At 37.9% G+C, this 17351-nt stretch overlaps 1 protein-coding gene across 7 annotated transcripts in view; it reads right to left on the reverse strand.

Moving 5' to 3' along the window:
• The window catches only part of BTAF1 (B-TFIID TATA-box binding protein associated factor 1), a 107914-nt gene that overhangs the window by 70343 nt on the left and 20220 nt on the right, over positions 1-17351 (reverse strand). For 5 of the 7 annotated variants that reach the window (XM_055255666.2, XM_055255677.2, XM_063629774.1 and 2 more), the window contains 6 exons: positions 8249-8412; positions 5954-6090; positions 3140-3269; positions 2499-2567; positions 789-878; positions 66-161 (listed from right to left, as the gene is read on the reverse strand). In XM_055255666.2, the coding sequence (XP_055111641.1) occupies positions 66-161; positions 789-878; positions 2499-2567; positions 3140-3269; positions 5954-6090; positions 8249-8412 (686 nt within the window). Of the gene's footprint in view, positions 1-65; positions 162-660; positions 879-2498; positions 2568-3139; positions 3270-5953; positions 6091-8244; positions 8413-17351 lie in introns of those variants that run through there. The other 2 variants (XM_055255699.2, XM_055255708.2) reach the window with 2 other exon arrangements.

Here is a 17351-nt window from a genome sequence, read left to right on the forward strand (position 1 = left end):
GCAAAAAACATATTTTGTAGAATTTGAAATTTGATTGGGCAAAGCCTCCCTTAAATGATACTTACTTCATCAGAAACAAAGTCTCCAAATCTGTCTAATGCAAAAACACAAAGGAGTCTAATAACCAAGTCTTCCAACCATTCTTGATGCTGCTGAATCATCTGTTAAAATATAATATATATATATATATATATATATACATACACACACACACACACACACATTTTTAACATAATTTTTTTTACAACAAAGATCACACTTTGTACTGGGGACTTGGGTGACACCTTAGGTCCAAAATCAAAAATAAAATATGGGGACAGATTATTTTAGCTGTAGGAATAATAACCAAAAAGTAGAATAGTCTCAATTAATGTCTTTAATATTAAACATATCCCATATCCCCTTTGATTATTAATTCAATTCAGATATACTGTAGCACAATTCTTAAAATTCATGGATTATATTATGCTACTTGCACTCCAAGAGAAATTAAGCAACTAATTACTTAAGGTTGTTCTCATATCAAGTACACCGGTCACATATCTATTATTTATACTATTACCAGTGTCTCCAGGCAATACCAATTATGTTGCTCACTGACCTCTCAACTAGCCTCTTATTCATCTTACTCTACTTTTCAATCCATTGTATGATATTTACCTTTTCATATCTCTTCCTCTTATTTACCTCTCATTCCTACTTCACGGCACATACTCGTTACTTCCCTACATTGGAAAAAGATGCCAACTATTAATACTTGGTGATAATTGTTGCATTAATACACTTACCTCTTCTAAAGTGCTGTCACCCATTTTACCACCACTTTTCCCATGAGCTTTAAGAATTTCCCTAAGTCCAGTGCCTGCACCATGTCGAACCTGAAAAGAACCAAGAAGCAAATGTCAGAGGTTAAATGTTTAAGAAACGAAGTTTGATTTTTCTTCTATAAGAAACTGGGATACTGGAATTTTTAAGAAATTAGAATAAGTGGAACTTTACAACAATGCATTTTTCTTCAACTATCTAAGAATTACACATATAAATTTCAGACTGCTTTTGGTTATATGGATTTTAAAAATCAAGCAAGAAAACAGCTATTCTAAAATCCTTTTGAGATATAAATCCACATTGCTTTCACTCCCTTATCCTCTACCTTCATTCAGCACTATCTACAGCAAGAGAGAGGAAAGAAAGTATCGTATAGTGTTTTTTTTTGGTTTTTTTTTTTGTTTGTTTTTGAGATGGAGTCTCACTCTGTTGCCCAGGCTTGAGGGCAACCTTGGCTCACCTCAACCTCCGCCTCCCGGGTTCAAGCAATTCTCCTGCCTCAAGCCCCCAAGTAGCTGGGATTACAGGCACCCGCCACCACGCCCAGCCCAAGGTGTTCTTTATAATCCCAACACATGTATTTTCAAAATATGTGCATCAAAACTAAGCTCCAGGCTGGGCATGGTGGCTCACACCTGTAATCCCAGCACTTTGGAAGGCCCAGGCAGGCAGATCACTTGAGCTCAGGAGTTCAAGCAAGACCAGCCTGGCCAACATGATGAAACTCCATCTTTAATAAAAATATAAAAAAAAGTAGCCAGGTGTGGTGGCGTGCACCTGTAGTCCCAGCTACTCAGGAGGCTAGGCCAGGAGAATCGCCTGAACCTGGGTGGTGGAGGTTACAGAGAATCAAGATCGTGCCACTGCACTCCAGCCTGGGAGACAGAGTGAGACTCCATCTCAAAAAAACCAAAAAGCAAAAAACCTAAGCTCCAAAGCTACCAATGATAAGTGAGTGCCAAAAGAAGACAATACAAATAAAATGTCTTATGATTAATGCATCACTATACCCCTTGGGATAAATCACCTTTCTTTGAGAAGGTGAGGCTACTTTCTGCAGTGTCATCTGGAAAGGAAAAGAACAAGCTATTGACACTGTACCCACTTCTTAATACCCCATGAGTTATGACGTGAGTAACTTTAAATAGAATTACACCAAGGGAAGGCAACTAAAAGGTATTCTAAATAAATGTTTTTTAAATTACACAGAGGCCAACAGAAGGGAGAAACAATGGTTTGAAACTACCAATCCTCAACTTCAAGCAGAGGAACTTCACTCTTCTCTTCTACACACTGGGAACTGTTCACGATGTTCTCTAAAGATTTCTGAGGCTAAAAAGCTGGCTTGGAAACTACTGCTCTTGATCAATCAAAATTGTCCACTTCCAAAGGAAAGGAAGTATTTTTTTACTGCCTGGGAGAGATATGCAAGCCTTTGGATTATAATTGAAAGAACGAAAAGAAATAATTCACTAAAGAATATGATTGAAGGATATGAAAGTTGAAACTCAATCTATAGTTTTCTATTTAGGTCAATGATATGACGTGCCCTGAGTCCTGAGACAAACAGAGAAGAATAGGGATTCTGACAAAGTATATTGCTCTTGACATTGTTCCCTTCACTAGCACAGAAAATAGAGCTGAGAGAAACTGTAATGAAGAAATCTTACCTCCCAGGAGGGATTAAAAAGGTCATTGCAAAGTTCTTCACAAAAGCTTTCCAAAGGCCATTCATTTGTCTGAATAAGAAAAACAGAATTACTACTAGTTCAAAAGGTCTATTTTATGCTAACAATTTAAGTAACTCAATAAATTTTATTTGTAAGTCTAGTAGTAGCAATCAGGCTTTTAAAAATTTAATTTTTTTAACTAAGATATATTTTTACTAATAAAATTTCTCTCAATAGACAGATTATTCAATACTTTCAACTGATATATTAGTTTGAAAAAGATTTATAAGCAATTTTTTTTTTTTTTTTTGAGACAGAGTCTCGCCCTGTAGGCCAGGCTAGAGTGCAATGGCGCAATTTCGAGTCACTGCAACTTCTGCCTCGCGGGTTCAAGCGATTCTCCTGCCTCAGCCTCCCAAGTAGCTGGGATTGCAGGCGCGTGCCACCACGTCTGGCTAATTTTTTATATCTTTAGTAGAGACGGGCTTTCACCATGTTGGCCAGGCTGGTCTCGAGCTCCTGACCTCATGATACACCCGCCTCAACCTCCCAAAGTGCTGGGATTACAGGCATGAGCCACCGCTGCTGGCCCAAAGATTATAAGCAATTTTAATGGATACTTTAGAGTCTTTCAAGAGTACCTCTTCAATTAAGGAAGAGCTGTCTGGAATATTATCAATCAAGACTTTGGAATCATTTGCAGACTGATTAATAACAACATTTGCTATTTTCCGTCTCTTTTCTTCTGGCTCCCCATCAGTGCTATCATTGCTAAAAAATAAAAGTCACCATTTAGAAAATGAATAAAGCATAATGTGAACCACAATGAATGAAATGAATAAAAGATAATGTGAATCACGACAAATTTAAGACAATCCATCATTTAAACAAATGTTTTACACCATATTCTGCTTATATGATTTACTTAAAATCCCATGTATCAAACGACTAACTGCTTAAAATTTGAGCAAAATATATCCTAACTACACTATAGGTTGGTGAATTCTTTTTTTTCAAATTGGATCTTGAATTTAATAGGCCACTTTTCCCTCCTCTCTACAACCAGCTCATCATCTTTTTTATAACCTGCATATAACCTGCATCTGGTCCGTCCTAACACTAATGTTTTTAGGCTTTTATATACTAGAGAAAACTAATACACTGAGCAATACAGTATAATCTTACCAGTTCTTGAAAAATATGGAGAGATAAACAATTGACCAATCAAGAAAGGATATAGAAAATTTGAGGAAATATTCTATTATGACTTAAAGACCAAAAATTTTGAGGCTAGCCTAATACTGGAAAAGAGAAGACAAGTCAAACTACTTTTATTCAGTATTTGGAAAAGAAAAACAACACATTTTAAAGTATATACAGCATTATTTTCTATAAATACTTCTCACCTCTCTCCATCTTAATAGTGAAATTTATTTGGCCAACCATTTTTTCTATAAGGTGATAAAAGAAATCTGAGCCTCCCTCTCCTCATTTCCTATTACTCTTCCCTTAATTATCTCCACATCTAGCCACATTAGTAGGTCACCTTAAGTCCCTGAACTTGTTAGGCATGTTTCCACTTGCAGGCATTTGTCCTTGTAATTCCCTCTATTTGGAAAGCATAACATTTTCCTAAACTATTTAAAACTATTTGAAACTTTTCCTAGATATTCACAGGACTAGCACTCTCATTTCTTTCAGATTGTTACTCAAAAGTCACCTCTATGAAGCCCTCCTAGACCATCCTATCTAAAATTTCAAACTCTATACCCCAAAAATATTTCACATGTTCCTTCCCTGTTTTATCTTCTTTTCCTTAACTCTTAACTTTATCTGTATTTTATACATATACACACATATACACACACACTACATTTTACTTATTTATTTCCTATCTTTCTTTCCCTCCAGACTATAACCTCCAAAGGCAGGAATTCTTCTCTATTTTATTCACACATGTCCTCAGGGCCTAGAACAATACCTGGCAAATAGAAGGTATTTAATAAATGTTTGTGAAATGAATGACTCGTGAACTCTGAAAAATAAAGTCTAATATTTCCAACATTCAAATCTTTGGCTAAAAGTGCTTGTATGAATAAAAACCAGTAGAAAAACTTATTAGGTTACTGTATGATCTTAATGAGCTGTTAACTTTTTAAAAATCTGTCATTAACAAGCTGAATAAAAAGTTTGCAGTTAAAGATTTAACCTCAGGTATAAATTTCTACCAAGTATATATGTTTATTATTTATCCCCCTTTGTGCCTAGCTTTTAAACACTAAACACTTTTTAGCTTTATGTGAATACATATAACAAAAAGTTCTATCATTTGCAAATCCTATTTTTCGAGGCTTTTTATTAATTCAGCATTTATACAATCATTTCCTGAGCACCACTAAACATTCTTATTTAACAGATCTGAGTGGGACCCAAGAATATACATTTTTGGCCAGGTGTGATGGCTCAAGCCCATAATCCCAACACTTTGGGAGGCCAAGGAAGGAGGACCACTTGAGCCAAGGAGTTAGAGACCAGCCTAGGCAACATAGGGAGACCCTATGTCTACAAAAAATTTAAAAATTAGCCACGCATGGTGGTTCACACCTGTAGTCCCAGCTACTTGGGAGGCTGAGGCAGGAGGATTGCTTGAGCCTGGGAGTTTGAGGCTGTAGTGAGCTACGATCGTGCCACTGCACTCCAGCCTGGAAGACAGAGATTGAATCACACACCAAAAAAAAAAAAAAAAAAAAAAAAAAAAACAAAAAAAAAAACCAGCATTTTTTTTTTTTTACAAGGTCCTCAAAGAGCACCTGAAGGAAATAGTTTTGAACCACCCTTTGAGAAATGCTGCTCCAAGCCATGCATAGATGATCACTTTCGGTAGCTCATGAAGAAACAGAGGACAGTGACTTTACCCACAGAGTTCTTTTCTTCAACAGGACTACATAAACTAGCCTAGATTATCACTGGCTATTTAGCATAGCCCCAGCTTAAGGAACAGGTGAGGTAACATCGTGACAATACCTCCCACTTTACTAGGGGAGTATTCTTAACTTGTGGTCCTTAGACACCTCTCTGATTTCATTCTTTATCACTCTCCTGTGCACTCATCCCAGTATAGAAGGACATACTGCCCTTCTATTTGTTTCTTGATTATTCCATGTTTAAGGCATTTAAACTTGTTTCTTCTGTCTGGAATGCTCTCCCCTTTGGAGATCCTCAGCCCTCATTCAAAACCGATAATTAGTAGGAAAAAAGTCTGTACATGTGGATTTTTCTGGGGAAGTGGTCTCAGTTCCTAGTAACAATAAATACTCTCTGACAATTGAGTAAGAGAATCCAACGGTACTCCCCAGCTAAATATGTCAGCAGAATGTTTCTATAAATCAAGCAGACACAGATTAAAGCCACACAGCCCTCTTGTTTTAAGTGAATAAGCAAAAAAAGATTACTACCTCTTCTCATTAGTTTCCACTGCATCCCTGGATCTCTGTTTTGCAAATAACTTGGCCATCCTTTTGGCTTTGTTCTTTTGTCTATTGCTCATTCCTGCTCGAAACTCTGAGTCAATCAATTCAGCTGCCTGAAGAGTCTAAAAGAATAAAAGAATGCTGAGTTGGAACTTTTGAAATTAAAATAAGTACCTATAGTCTCAGCCTCAGAAGAAGACCAAGTCTATAAATTTCAGTATATATACATCGATCACATTCTTTTTTGACAGGCTCACACTCTTTTGTTGTATGACTGTACCACAATTTCAGTCTTTTCCTCCTTCTTCTCTATTATTCCAACTCCCTACAGATACACATATGCTTCTTAACTTTTTTTATGCTACATTATGAGGCACAAATGTTATGATCCTAACCCACAGAGAAGGCCTTAAAGAGGTAAGACTTCAAAATAAAAATAATATCACCAAAAAGTTATGAGAATAAATGTCAATAAAAGAAACTGATCATCACCATCTGCTGAAAAAAATAAATAAATAAATTATAGCCTTAAGTGATTGGTCCAGCATACTATAGTCCAACTTAGCTCATATGCCCCTTTCCTCTTAACTACTTACTGTCTACTCTTTTTGCTCTTTTCCATTCACAGAAGACACTATAAAGTCTCTGTGTCAGATTTTTAAGCTCAAGCCTAAAAATCCCTTCTGTGCCTAACCATAAGATTCAACTGAAATTTATACTTCTGCAACCAGTTAAGGTCACTGGTGTGGATGTTCTGCTGCAGTCTTGATCAAGAACCATGGGCACATATACAAGCAATGCAGCTGTAATGACCTATGGAAATGATGAACCTTAAGCAACTTCCCCCAAAGGTCCATGATATATAAACCTGGATTTTGCAAAACCCAAATTAGTGTTGCCTATCCCGCACCCAATTAATCTGATGTGGATAGCCCACTTTCTAATACACCTGCCCATTCATTTTCTTACACCATGTTCAATTACCCATACTGTGATCACATTATTGCATTTTTGTTCTCCTTTATTTTATTCTATTTTCCTCTTTATCTTCTAGTTACATCTTACACTTTCCTTTCTACCCCATTTCCTTCTGTTCCTTTCAGGGTGTTGCTGTATTTCGGCCTCTTCATACTCTTTTTTCTCTCCTAGTATCTGCCTTTTTCCCCCTTGTCTGCAGAAGTTACTCATCATCACTAACACCCCCAACCCTAAAAAATACACTTTACAAATTCTAATGGTTTGAAGTGCCATTCGTATAAAGGCAAATAGAACCATTCTCCACTGAAGCAAAGGAAATGACCAAGGGAATGACAAGACAGGAGATTCGTAACTGCAAAGCAGGAATTTTTAATGCAGCCCGTGGACCCCTAAAAGAATACTGGGGGTCAGGTAAAAGAGTACTGAACCGCTTGAGATGTAATATCTCATTATATGTGCATTTTTCTAAAGAGAGAGCCACAGCTTTTACCAGAGCTTCAAAAGAGTCTGTGGCATAAAAAAAATTAAGAAGCACAAATGTATCCACTGGGAACTGGAATAGAGGAAGAGGAAGAAAAGAGTGAAATTATGGTACAGCCACAAAACAAAGCAGCATGAAGCTGTCCAAAAAGAATGTGGTCAATCTGAATATACTGATACATTAAGCTGTATGAAGTGAGAAAAGGCAAACATGGCTTAAAAGGAATACACACACACACACACACACACATATATACACACACACACAAACACACACATGCACTTGTACACAGAAGTTTCAGAAATGATGCACAAGTAACTTGAAAATGGTGGTCTATGGGGCATGGAAATGTCTGTGTCCTGTTGGCAAAAAAAACTTCCTTTTACTTCATATTATATACCCTTTTTTGGTTGTTTGCAAGTCTTATTTCTCACTTAAAAAAAAAGAATAAATCATAACACTAAACACTTCTACTATCATATCTGACTATAATAGCCCTTACTATCTCTCACTCTCTCAAAAAATGACTTTTCCCTACGTCAAAGAACATATCAAAAAGAGCAAATGGAGCAATTAGAATCTTTCAATACCAGTAGTTCCTAAAAGGTCTACTACAACTTAACAGTCCAGTGTCTGGGAGGAGGTTCTCTATAGAATCTGTCATCAGAAATCTAGTTAAAAAAGATGCTAAATTATGGTGGCACTAAGCAGCAATGAACACAGCTAAGTATAACATTTTCTTAAACTATAATTACATAAGCAAAATGAAGCAAACCCTTTGTATTATTACTTGCAATCAAATAACCAAACGTTTTACCTACAGGTTGTTTGTTAACAAAGGATGCTGAAGCTGGGGTATAATCCAAATCCTCATCATTGAAAAGTTCTTCAGTACTCATTCCAATTGCTTCTCCCATATTAAGGCCAAGTTTCTTCTGTAATAATTTTCGTTGGCGTGCTATCCTCTCTTTGGGATCCACTTCACCTTTCAACAGAAAAGAAATACGTTTTCTCCAAACCAGTTAAGAAGTTTTCTAATATGTGCACATCGAACTCTACCAAAATAAAAAAATACACTATTAAAGCATCCCTTCTGCCAATAAAACCAACCATATTCATTCATGATCATCTCTGAACATCTCATAAACTCTGCTACCTAATCACATTGGAAAATAGTGTTCTAGTTAACAAAACATTCTGGGAGTTTTCACTGAGATTCCCGCGTTCCCCAACTGTTGATTAGTAAATATATATAAAATAATAAGATTCATTCCTGGGCCAGGTGCAGTGGCTCACACCTGTAATCCCAGCACCTTGGGTGGCCAAGGTGGGAGGATCACTTGAGCCCAGGAGTTTGAGACCAGTCTGGATAACGTAGGGAGACCCCATCTCTATAAAAAATAATTAGCAGGTCATGATGGTGCACACCTACAGTCCCAGCTACTCCAAGCCTCTTGCTTCAGCCCAGAAGGTCAAGGCTGCAGTGAGCTGTGATCAAAACACTGCAGTCCAGCCTGGGAAACAGAGTGAGACCCTGTCTCAAAAAAAAAAAAAAAAAAAAAAATTCATCTCCATGGAAACAAATCAATTTTATTTTATAGCTACACCGGTACCTCCTATGAAAGCTGTCACTGGGCTAAAAAAAATCTAGATTTTTGTTCAACAGTAAAAGGGCTCAACAAACAAATGCTTATTCCAAGTGTAGCTTTTATGTATTCTGAGCTGATACAGCCCTAATATCCCAAATAACAAAGAGAATAAAAATAGACAGGTTTTTAAATGTCTCAAGTAAAACCCTCAATCCTTCGGTGCAAAACAGACAAAACAGAACATACCAAAGGGTATTTAAAAATAAAAATTTGCCCTTAAAACAGCTAAGCTGTAAAAGACAGTTATACCGTATTGAAAAAAAATTGATATTTTAAAAACAATAACGATCTGCTTCTAATAATGGCTGAGTTAGTTCCTACTGGACTAACCCTCTGCACCTAACAAACTCTGGCCAAAACAGAAAAAACAAACTACCTAAAGGCACCAGGAAAAAAAAAAAAAAAAAAAAAAAGGCATTTACTTTGGAGAATTGTCAGTACTTAAAAAGATGGGAATAGCACTAAAAGCTAAAAGCTACAAAAAAAAAAAAAGTTTCCCCTTTTTGTAGCTTTTAGCTTGAAGATAGAGCCAGTCCATGAAATACACGGCAGCTAAAATTTGAATTAAAAACCTAGTCTTCTTTTTTTTTCCCCTACAAAGGACAAGGTCTCTCACTCTGATACCCACGCTGAAGTGCAGTAGGTATAATCATAGCTCACTGCAGCCTCAAACTCCTGGACTTACGGAGTCCTCCTGCCTCAGCCTTCTGAGTAGCTAGGACTATATGCATGTGTCACCATTCCTGGCTAATTTTTTTTTAATTTTTAATTTTAGAGATGGGGTTTACTGTGTTTGCCCAGGCTGGTTTTGAACTCCTGGCCTCAAGCAGTTCTCCTGCCTTGGCCTACCAAAGCGCTGGGATTACAAGCGTGAGCCATTGCACCTGGCCAAAACCCACAGTCTTTCTGGCTTGACTTGAAGAATGAGAAGAGAGTTAAGGGCCATTACAATCCCAGGAAGTTAGAAAGGGAAAACCCCCAAAAAGAGAGAGTCAGAGAGAAGAGGGCCAAAATTCTCTGTAAACTCAGCCCAAATGTCTGGTTGACCTCTGAACTATGCATGCCCAGAGCAGACTCCAAACAATGCAGCTAAAGCTAAAATCTAAAAAGCTAAAATCTAAAAAGCTAAAATTGAGATTTAAGCTACTGCCCAGAGCAAAGAAGAATGAGTTTGAAATTTTGAGTTCCACCCAAGTAAATGTCTGCTAAAGCAAGCAAGCAAAAACAAGCAAAACAATCTTTGGAAGAATATAACAGAATCTGGTCTACACCACATAACGTTCGTAATGTGCAGGATAACTGACAAAATTAAAAGCAAAGCAAAGAAAATGTAACCCATTTTCAAAAGAAAGACAATTAATGGAGACCAACTCTGAGATGTCTCAGATGTTAGAATTAAAAGGTTTTAGGGTTTCTGTTTGTTTTTTGAGACAAGCTCTTGCTCTGCTGCTCAGGCTGGAGTGCAGTAGCATGATGACAGCTCACTGGAGCCTTGTCCTCCTTGACTCAAGCAATTCTCCCACCTCAGCCTCCTGAGTAGCTGGGACCACAGGCATGCACCACTACACTCAGCTAATTTTTTACTTTTTGTGGAGGTGGGGTCTCTCTAGATTGCCCAGGTTGGTCTCAAACTCCTGGGCTCAAGACATCCTCCCACTTCAGCCTCCCAAAGTGCTGGGATTACAGGCCTGAGTTACTGCACCCAGCCAGAATGCAAGATTCATAAGCAACTAATATAACAACGCTCAATGTAAAAGAAGATACTGTCACAATGAATGAAAGATAGGATACCTTGGTAGAGAATCAGAAACTATAAAAAAGAACCAGGCTGGGTACAGTGGCTCACATCTGTAATCCCAACAGTCTGGGAGGCCAAGGCAGGAGGATTGCTTTAGCCCAGGAGTTCAAGACCAGCCTGGGCAACATGGCAAAATCCCATCTGTACAAAAAATTTTTTAAATATATAGAATTGTACACTTTAAAAGGGTGAATTAAATAATATGCAAAATATGCTGATATAACCTTTTTTTTTAAAATAAAAAAGAAGTTCTGGGGCAGGCATAGTGGCTCACACCTGTAATCCCAGCACTTTGGGAGGCCGAGGTGGGAGAATCACTTGAGGCCAGGAATTTGGGACCAGCCTGGGTAACACAGCAAGACCCCCATCTCTACAGAAAAAAAAATAAAAGATTAGCCAGGCGTGGTGGCACGTGCCTGTGGTCCTAGCAAGATGGGAGGACTGCTTGAGCCCAGGAGTTCAAGGGTGCAGTGAGCTACGATCATATCACTGAACTCTAGCCTGGACAACAGAGTGAGATCCTCTTATCTAAATAAATAAATAGTTCTAAAACTGAAAAATACAGTATCTGAAAAAAAAAAACTTTAAACCACTGGATAAACTTAACAGCTTAATGGAAGATAATAGGACAAAATGCAAGTGAACTTAAAGATAAAGCAATACTGTTCTCACTCATAGGTGGGAATTGAACAATGAGAACACTTAGACACGGGGTGAGGAACATCACACACCGTGGCCTGTCGTGTGGTGGGGGGATGGGGGAGGGATAGCATTAGGAGAAATACTTAATGTAAATAACGAGTTAATGGGTGCAGCAAACCAACACGGCACATGTATACATATGTGACAAACCTGCACATTGTGCACATGTACCCTAGAACTTCAAGTATAATTAAAAAAAGATAAAGCAATACGAAGTACCCAATCTAAAGAACAAAGAGAAAAAAAGATATAAAGAAACAAAAGCCCAAATATGAAATTAAGAAAACAATTCTATTTACGATAGCAACTTGTACTCTATAAAGTGTAAAATGAAAAAAATTAGAAAATAAATGAAAATGTTCATGCATCATAAGAGTGAATATTGTTAAAACACTAATATTTCCCAAATGTATACACAGATTCAACACAATTGCTACCAAAATCCCAGCTGGCTTTTTTTTTTTTTTTTTTGTAAATATTGACAGACTGGTCCTAAAATTCATATGGAAATGCAAGAGACTCAGAATAACCAAAACAATCTTGAAAAACAGGAACAAAGTTGGAGGCTCATGCATCTTGATTTCAGAACTTACTACAATGCAACAATAATTAAGACAATGTGGTACTTGCTTAAGAACAGACATCAATGGAATAGAATTAAGAGTCCTGAAATAAACCTATGTGTCGGTCAACTGATTTTTGACAAGGGTTCCAGAGCAATATAAACCTATGTGTCAGTCAACTTATGTTTGACAAGGGTTCCAGAGCAATTCAATGGGAAAGAGAACAGTATTTTCTACAAACAGTGTTGAGACAACAGGATAGCCACATGCAAAAGAATGAAGTTGGACTCTTAACCTCAAAACATATACAAAAAATAACTCAAAATCGATAAAAGAACTAAAAACTAAAGCTATAAAACTCTCAGAAGAAAACAGAGGTAAATGAGCTTGAATTTGGCAAGTTTCTTACATATAATACCAAAAACTTGAGAAACAAACAAAACAATACAAAAAAAAACTGGACTTCATAAAAATTAAAAACTTTTATGCTTCTTACCACAGAGGAAATGAAAAGATAACCTATAGAGCAGTAGAAAATATGTGTAAATCAGGCTGGGCGTGATGGCTTATGCCTGTAATCCCAACACTTTGGGAAGCCAAGGCCGGTGGATCACCTGAGGTCAGGAGTTCGAGACCAGCCTAGCCAAGATAGTGAAACCCCATATCTACTAAAAATTTAAAAATTAGCTGGGTGTGGGGGCAGGTGCCAGTAATCCCAGCTACTGCGGGAAGGAGCCGAGGCAGGAGAATCATTTGAACTCAGGAGGTGGAGGTTGCAGTGAGCAGAGATCACACCACTGCACTCCAGCCTGGGTGATGGAGTGACACTCTGTCTCAAAAAAAAAAAAAAAAAAAGAAAAAAGGAAACGTGTAAATCACATATCTGGTAAGAAGCCTGTATTGAGAACATATACTCCTACAACTCATAAAAACGGCAAATAACCCAATGAAAAACGTGCAACTTATATGAATTGACATTTCTCTAAAGAAGGTATACAAATGGTCAATACATGAAATGAAGTTCAACGTTATTGGACATCAGGGAAATGCAAATCAAAATCACAATGAGATATCACTTCACATCATTAGTATGGCTATAATCAAAACATCAGATAATAACAACTGTCACAAAAAGACGTTGAGAAATCCAATGTAAAATAGCAGAGCCACTTTGGAAAACTCTGGCAGTTTCTCAAATGGTAAAATATAGTTACCATATGAGGCAGTAATTCCACTCATAGGTATCTACCTGAGGGAAATTAAAACGTATGTCCAAACAAAAACTTGTACATGAATTTTTACAGCAGTATCCTCCCCTCCCCTCCCCTCCCCTTGCCCTCCCCTCCCCTCCCTTCCCTTCCCTTTCTTTCTTTCTCTTTTTTTTAGACGGAGTTTCGCTCTTGTTGCCCAGGCTGAAGTGCAATGGAGTGATCTCGGGTCACTGCAACCTCTGCCTCCTGGGTTCAAGCGATTCTCCTGCCTCAGCCTCTCGAGTAGCTGGGATTACAGGCATGCGTCACCACGCCTGGCTAATTTTTGTATTTTTAGTAGAAACGGGGTTTCTCCATGTTGGTCAGGCTGGTCTCAAACTCCTGACCTCAGGTGATCACCCGCCTCGGCCTCCCAGCAGTATTTTTCAAAACAGATAAAAGGTAGAAACAACCCAAATGTCCATTAACTAATGAAAGGCTTTTACAAATTGTGGTATTCATACAATGGAATATTATTTGGCCATAAAATGAAATACTACCACAACATATCCATTAGGATGGCAATATCAAAAAACAGAAAATAAGAGTTGGCAAGGATGTAGAGAAATTGGAACCCTTGTGTACTGTTGGTAGAAATGTAAAATGATGCAGCTGTTAGGGAAAATTGAATGCAGCTCCTCAAAAAATTAAAAATAGAATGACCATCTGATCCAGCAATTTACTTCTGGGTACATACCCCAAAGAACTGAAAGCAGTAACTCAAACAGGTATTTGTACATCCATGTTCACAGTAGCATTATTCACAACAGTCAAAATGTGGAATAAGCCTGTGTCCACTGACGGATGAATGGATAAAATTTATATACATACAATGGACTATTATTCAGCCTTAAAAAGAAAGGAAATTCTGTCCCATACTACAACACAGATGAACCTTGAGGACATCATGTTAAGTGAAATAAGCCCATCACAAGAAGACAAACACTGTAGGACTCACTTACATGGGGCATCTAGAGTAGTCAAATTCATGGAGACAGAAAGAATGGTGGTTGCCAGGGGCTGGGGAAAGGGGGAAATGGGGATTTGACGTTTAATAGGTAGTTTCAGTTTTGCATGATGAAGACTTCTGGAGACTGGCTGCACAACAATGTGACTGTACTTAACATTACTAAACTTAAGTTTTAAAAATGGTTAAGGATGGTAAATTTTTTGTTATATATATTTTACCACAATTTTAAAAACCTGATACATCCCTTAACAGTAATAAAATTTAGAAAAGAAAAAAAAGTACTGATATACGCTGTCATATAGATGAACCTTGAAAATATTCTCTTAGGTAAAAAAAGCCACTCACAAAACACCACATATTGTATGATTCCATTCACCAGCCACATGCCATTTAATGATGAGTACATTCCGAGAAATGTATCATTCAGTGATTTTGTGGTTGTGTCAACATCACAGTGTACTTACACAAACCTAGATCAGACAGCCTACAACACAGCTACACTGTATGGTATAGCCTGTTGCTCCTAGGCTACAAACCTGTATAGCATGTTACTAAATACTGTAGCAACTGTAACACGATGGTAAGTATTCATATATCTAAACATAGAAAAGGTACAGTAAAAATGCAGTCCTAGTCTGCTGCTGACTTAAATGCTGTTATGTGGTATGTGACCAAATATAAAATGCTGAGAATAAGCAAATCTAAAGAGACCAAAAGTAGACTCGTGGTTGCTGGGAAGAGGAGGGAAGGAAGTAAGAGGATAAAAGGGTGATAGCTAAGGATATGGGGTTTCTTCTTAAAGTGACGAAAGTGTTCTAAAACTGACTGTGGTGATAGCTACACATACCTGTAAGTATACTAAAAACCACTGAATTGTACACTTTAAATGATGAATTGTATAACATATAAATTATATCTCAATAAAGCTGCTTGAAAATTTTTTTAAAGATTGGTCTACCCAGGAGGGAAAAACACTAGGCATCCAAAAGACTGCTTGATCACAACCCCAATACACTTACACAGAGCCTAAAACTGGTCCTCTCATTCCAGGCGAAGTCCTATTGAGGGAAATAATCTACACAACCAGCTGCAAAGGAAACCCAGACCAGTATGTATACTAATCATATATGGTGTCATTAATACATATGAGGGGACAAACACAGATCAACATTTAAAGAAAACTTAACTACGGGGTTTTAAACAAGCACTGTTCAGCAAGCTGTGACTTATTAGCACTAAAAAACTGAGCTCCCAAGAAACTGCAGTTCCCAATCCTGGTTACATATCAGAATCACCTATAGTACTTTTCTTTTTTTTTTTTTTTTTTTTTTTTTTGAGACAGAGTTTCACTCTCGTCACCCAGGCTGGAGTGCAATGGCATGATCTCAGCTCACTGCAACCTCCACCTCCCAGGTTCAAGCCATTCTCCTGTCTCAGCCTCCAGAGTAGCTGGGATTACAGGCACCTGCCTCCACACCCAGCTAATTTTCATATTTTTAGTAGAGACAGGGTTTCACCATGTTGGCCAGGCTGGTCTTGAACTCCCGATCTCAGGTGAACTGCCCGTCTCGTCCTCCCAAAGTGCTGGGATTACAGGTGTGAGCCACCACACTGAGCCGGGATTTTCTTTTTTTTTTTTTTTTTTTTTTTTTTTTGAGATGGAGTCTTGCTCTGTCGCCCAGGCTGGAGTGCAGTGGCGCAATCTCGGCTCACTGCAAGCTCCACCTCCCGGGTTCACGCCATTCTCCTGCCTCAGCCTCTCTGAGTAGCTGGGACTACAGGCGCCTGCCACCACGCCTGGCTAATTTTTTTTTTGTATTTTTAGTAGAGACGGGGTTTCACCATGGTCTCGATCTCCTGACCTCGTGATCCGCCCGCCTCGGCCTCCCAAAGTGCTGGGATTACCGGCGTGAGCCACCGCGCCTGAGCCGGGCTTTTCTTTGAAATACAATTACCTAGACTTCTTCATAGATCTATGAAATCAGAATACGGCAAAACCGAAACATACATAATTTTGATCTCTGATAACGTCCATGAGTACACTAGTAAAGTTAGTAAACTTACTATTTAGTGATATAAATGAAAAGCTTTTGAAGAGCTTTACCTCCATTATTAGAAAAACTATGCTTTTCCAAAACTTAAGCAAATTATCCTCTTAATTCTCTGCAAAAATAACTAGATTTTTTAATAGAAACCATACTAAACAAGATGAGTATTTGACATTTTTTATGATAAAAAAGTGACTATATTAATAAGGCTCTAAATGACGATTAATTAGCAACAGAGTGTTATTGTTTTGTTTTTTAGTCAAAAAGGCAACTTATTTACTTACAAAAATCCATTTAAAACATCAAGGTTTTTCCCCACTCCAGGCCATTATCTTGAATGGCCAAAACATTTATTTTATATTCAGATAGATTCTGTAAGTGTAAAAATATTAGGATAATACCTATCCAGGTCTTTTTTTCTTCTTATTTTGAGACGGAGTCTACCTCTGTTGCCCAGGCTGGAGTGCAGTGGCATGATCTCGGCTCACTGCAACCTCCGCCTCCCAAGTTCAAGCAATTCTCCTGCCTCAGCCTCACAGGTAGCTGGCATTACAGGCGTTCGCCACCACGCCCGGCTAATTTTTGTATTTTTAGTAGAGACAGGGTTTCGCCATGTTGGCTAGGCTGCTCTCGAACTCCTGACCTCAGGTGATCCGCCCACCTCGGCCTCTCAAAGTGCTGGGATTACAGGCGTGAATACCTATCCAAGTCTTATTTTACACTCGTAGTTTTTGCTTTGGACACCAGCATGAGTAAACCCAATAATATCAGAAATATGTGATAAAAACAAAACAATCAATCTCTCAAATTTCCAGAATTGTGAAAACATTACCACAATCTGTACTAATCCTGATTTTATAATATATTAAACTGGGGCTCTTCGGGAACACTTTATAATTTCTATACTACATAATAAAACTGTTGCTGAAATATTAATATGTATC

This window comes from Symphalangus syndactylus, chromosome 2 (assembly GCF_028878055.3).
Source record: "Symphalangus syndactylus isolate Jambi chromosome 2, NHGRI_mSymSyn1-v2.1_pri, whole genome shotgun sequence".
Taxonomy (NCBI): Eukaryota; Metazoa; Chordata; class Mammalia; order Primates; family Hylobatidae; genus Symphalangus; species Symphalangus syndactylus.